This window comes from Eutrema salsugineum, unplaced genomic scaffold, assembly GCF_000478725.1.
Source record: "Eutrema salsugineum unplaced genomic scaffold, Eutsalg1_0 scaffold_7, whole genome shotgun sequence".
Classification (NCBI taxonomy): domain Eukaryota; kingdom Viridiplantae; phylum Streptophyta; class Magnoliopsida; order Brassicales; family Brassicaceae; genus Eutrema; species Eutrema salsugineum.
In genome coordinates, this window is record NW_006256486.1 from 12,931,011 (window position 1) to 12,936,007 (window position 4,997).

The 4,997-nt window shown below is 34.9% G+C and overlaps 1 protein-coding gene across 2 annotated transcripts; it reads left to right on the top strand.

Moving 5' to 3' along the window:
- Positions 1–2,545: 2,545 nt before the first annotated feature.
- Positions 2,546–3,330, top strand: LOC18011002 (collagen alpha-2(IV) chain). 2 transcript variants are annotated; one of them, XM_024150571.1, is made up of 2 exons: positions 2,546–2,899; positions 3,002–3,330. In XM_024150571.1, the coding sequence occupies exons 1-2, from the start codon at positions 2,569–2,571 to the stop codon at positions 3,328–3,330; spliced, it is 660 nt and encodes a 219-aa protein (XP_024006339.1). In that variant the 5' UTR covers positions 2,546–2,568. The 2 variants fall into 2 exon arrangements, with proteins under 2 accessions (XP_024006339.1, XP_006393732.1); XM_006393670.2 differs by having other exon boundaries at positions 2,546–3,330.
- The last annotated feature ends 1,667 nt before the right edge of the window (positions 3,331–4,997 follow it).

The window sequence follows — 4,997 nt, forward strand, 5'->3', positions numbered from 1 at the left end:
AAATAATTGTTTTAATTCTCATCAGTAGTCAGTTTATAGAATCAAGTTCTTTTGTACCTTTTTGAAATCCTCATGCCAGTGCAAGGGGTTTAGGATTTAGGACAAGATTGTCAAACAAGTCTACACCCAAGAATATCTTAATAGTATATTTAAGATCTTAGGATTGCCAAACCATGAATTGAAATTACAAACACCTATTATGATGGTTTAGAATATTGACCCTAGAGGTGGTTTATGCAATGGAAGCAGACTCTTCGTAACACGATTGGCCAAACATGTTATTCAAGCTAGCCTCATAACTGGTGAGTATATTGGTCAAAAGGTCTTGATCCTACGAATGTTTGTTTCCCCCATCAAGACAATGTTTCCTTTTAGAATGAGGCATAAACAATTTTCTGTAGCGATTGCCTATGCAATGACTATCAATAAAAGCCAATGACAGACTTTGTAAAAGGTTGGATTGTATTTACCAAAACCAGTTTTCCATGGATAACTTTATGTGGCTATATCACGTGTTACTTCGAGAGCTAGTTTGAAGATTCTTATAATGGATACTATAGGTAAGCCACAAACCAATACTTTGAACGTTGTATACAAAGCCGTCTTTCAGAATATAAAGAAACGATAGTTTCTTTTATTTGTTTTGGTTTAGACCTTTACTAATTAAATAGTTTGTTTTAATAACAGTTTGGTTTACTTATGATTCAGAAATACTCTTTCTCTTTTTTCATTAATGGTTATCCTGATTGTCGAGAATCGATACTTTTATTAAACATAAAGGAAATCGAGTACAAAACCATAATGGTGTTTGAAAAATACACACTGAAACAAACTGCAACTTAAAGATCTGCAGTATTGGAATGTTGTACATCAACAATTATTAATGCACATAACGATAGTGGTCATGGTTGATAAAGTAATTAATTTTTCCAAAAGTATCATTATCCAACTATCGAAATTTATGGGTTTATTAACGATACAGATCACAATACCATTATCCAACTATCGAAACTTTTCACCATTATAAAAAAAAATTAAATAAATGATTCATGATAGTTAGTATTGTTAGAATAAGAGAATTTTAAAACATATTATTTTAAAAGATTATATATAACTTAAAAATCTCCTACTTATCAATGATCTCCTTTATAAATTTTGTGATCAGTTTTGTATACATCGCAAGCCCGCGTTTGGCGCAGGTCCTCACCTAGTTTTTCATTAGTTTTAAGACACTTTTTCAATGTTTCAAAGACAAGTTGATATTTTCGAGTGTGATCTGAGAGAAGGGGAAAACAGGGTTTTGCCGTTTTGGGTTTAGGAGGTCTGACTCTATTTCCATAGCTGCCGCAGTTATCAACGTGATCCAGAAACAGTGACAAATGGGGTTTACGATATAGGAGCTCCGACACTTTTTCCAGTGCCACAGCCTTTGAACCACTAGTGAAAGGATGTCAAAACTGCTGTCGTTTCGGGGTGCCGGGTGGGGGAAGATGAAGTAACTGTTGGAATATTGATTCCCAAAATAGAGTAAGAGAGAAGAAACAGAGTAAGATATAAAGATTATCTCTTTTCTTCTATAAAAGAACATAAATGAAATAGAAACTTTTATTGAATCTGAAACTTGTTAATTACAACAAGACAAAATTGGTTTATATACAAAACAAACAGATATTAACACAATGAGTTGTGTCTATTCATACTTGTGACTCTTGACATAAATAACTACTTTTACTTAATAGACATATCTCTAAAACACACTCTTTCACACACAACTTTTCACACACATCATTTGACTTAACATACTAAACTCAGTTATCAAATGATATTTAGACCAAACTCAATTATAAATCAACAGTAACAGAAGAATAAAATGTTCAGTACATCATATTGTTGAAGGGAAAACCGAAATGCATTTTCTCAAAAAAAAAAAAAAAAAGCCGAAATGCTTCGCAAACATATGTGCTACAAATGCATTGTTTTATATAATTACCTTAGGTCCTTACGATTGATCTTATTGTCAATTTCCGCAAAATGCTCGAAAAAATCCGATTATCATGCTAATCTTTATATATAGTTAGTTACCTACACCCAAGTTAATTACGAGAGAAAAAAAATGTTCCAAATGTTGTCAGCAGAAAAAAAAAACGACACCCTACTTAATTACGTACATCTTGCACCGCATATATGTATGTACGTGACAAGACAAAAATAACGCATATAGTGTATGTACATTTTAACATCGATTCCAAAATTATTTTTCTTTTTTTTCATCTTGGCATCTTCACATATCACATGATCCCTGTGACCTGATATTTAGTAAAATGTAAACGACGTGATTAGGGAAAATATCAAAACTTATTTTCCAATAAGATAAATTAGGTTATGCTCGTATAGCCATCTGTAATAATTTTTATCTTTAACATTTTTAAAAGGCTAGTGTATCAAAAAAAAAAAAAAAAAGAGAGAAAGAGAACACCTATATATAAACTAGTCCAGTCCCACAAAATTGTATCTGTGGACTAGTCAATTCATTGACAAATCCATAATCTTTTCGTTGTTGCCGTAGTCATGAAGAGCTTCATTTTAAACATAACACTCCTTGTAGCTCTGCTTTGCCTAGTCACTCTACCGATTTCAACAGTTGGATTACCAAAGATACCGTGGCCTAAGCCGTCAGAACTAGCGGCAGGCCACTATCATTTGAAAGGCTCTGGCCACCTCACAGACTCCAAGGTTGGTTGGGTTTGCACTACTGTCACAGAACAAAACGCACCTCCATCACCTTCGGGATTACTTCCAGGGTTTCCGAACATCCCGGGACTTCCTAGCATCCAAGAACTACCAAACATCCTGGGGACTCCAAACATTCCAGGATTCCCTAACATACCGGGTATCCCTAATCTCCCTAGCCTCCCAGACCTTCCAGACTTCCCTCGTCTCCCAGACTTACCGGGACTCCCTCGCCTCCCAGACCTCCCTGACCTCCCGACCCTTCCTCGCCTCCCTCCCCTTCCGGGCCTCCCGGGCCTCCCAGGCCTCCCTAGCTTACTGAGTCTGCCTCCTTTACCACCATTCCAATCAGTAGTCTTTTCGCAATCATTAGAAATGGAGAACTGCTTGACAAAAGATGGATCAAAGACCACAGAGAAATGCTTTTCACAAATATTCTCGAGCTGGGCAAAAAAGGATTTTGTTTTGGACAAGGAGTGTTGTGAAATCTTTGTGAAGATGGACAAGAAGTGCAATAGCCACGTTCACACGTTGTTCAACAGCCGCTTCTTCGCACCTCTTCTTCAATACTCATGTCAAATCAAGTTCAAAAGAAACTAAGCGATTCACTCCAATGGATATTTAGTTTATATGTTAGCTGTTTATTTGTTATTTGGAATAATCATCTCTATCATGATATGTTCTTCGGTACGGTGATTAATAAATATGAGCTGTTCTTACAATCCATACTAAGTTCTCTCTACGTACGAATTTACTTTCGGCTGGTAGTTAATCATTATTTTACCATGCTTAATATTATATTATACACATTGAGATGGTTATTCCGTGTTTTATTTGTGTATAACCTATTAATTAAAAACCTTATAATCATTATAGCAAAATTACTTGGGTATATGATCTAGTTCAAAGTTATATATATTCTTGTAACACATAACAATATTTATTGTACAATATAAACATGTAAGTTTATCTCTAATATTTTGTTCAACGCAGTAACTCAATTATTAACTGTAAACTTTCAAGTTCAAGTATCAAATATACGTGAAAGGAAAACATGCATCATTTTATCAAATCAAATTAACAAGAGACAACTTCTTTTTTTTTCACTAAGAACTATTTCGTCTGGTGAAACTCTTTTAAAAAGCATATTGGGATCGGCCGTCCTCACTAGAGGCGTTGTTGTTCTCGTTTGAAGGTGTAAGAGGGGTCAAGTTCAAACCCAACTTAGTAAGTTGACTCGGTGTGTCCGCAAAAACTCAAATGAAAGATTATAAACTCGCTCTTATCCGCAGTCGCGACTCTTGTTACAAAGGTGGTGGGCAAAGATAAAAATGTCAGAGGGGAAGAAACGAGATACATCTACGTTTTGGAGAGACACAAACCGATGATTTCCCGAGATGGGCAAAGGTTTTGACGGAGGCAGAAAATTTGGAGATACCTGTTAGTCTTGTCCAGTTAAAAGAAATAAGAAATTAAAATATTAGAAATATGGAGCAATAGTGTAGTTTTCAAGTTTTAATTTGAGGAATGGATACTTTTAAGTTTTTATTAGTATTAGGCTAGTTTATGTGGAATCATATTTTCATAACCCCAAACTTACACTAGCCTCTTAGAGAGGGACAGAGATAAAGAGATATATAATTTAGAGAAAATAGGCACAAAAAATAAACGTGGGTCCCAGCAATAAAAAGGTTACGCGCGCATAACAACCGAAAACAATGAAACTCACGCGCGCAGATTGGCAAATAAATTGGGCCAAATGAGCAATATGGGCCTCAATTTTCGTAAAAACTATCTAAGCACACTGGGCTATTCGCAGAAACTCTAAAGGTACCCAACTCAATACTACCAAAATACCCAACCCAATAGTTTATGTTAATATGGCATGAAAAAATGTTATGCGATGGGATTAATTAGAGATAATGAAGATAAATTGACAGAAAATAAGAAACAAAATACCTAAATCGGAAATCTTAGTTTCTAAATCAGAAACCTTAGTTTCCCTTTCGAGAAGATGATGAAATTGAAAGGAAAATTATAAGATGTAGAAGACGACATCCGTTAGAATTTATGAAAACGAGAGAAGAAACAATAAACTTGTGACTGAACCAACACAAAGAACTTGATAGAACCTCACCAAAGTGAATGAAACCGATTCTATCAAGGAGAGAAATAAATCTATATGAGACTGAACCTGAGGAGTAATACAACACAATAAGAGTTTTATAATCAAGAGAAGGATCAGAATCAGTAATTAGATTCATTAT

What these genes read in the sequence shown, in the direction of transcription:
- LOC18011002 (XM_006393670.2), top strand. Translation starts at nt 2,569, where the DNA reads ATGAAGAGCTTCATTTTAAACATAACACTCCTTGTAGCTCTGCTTTGC.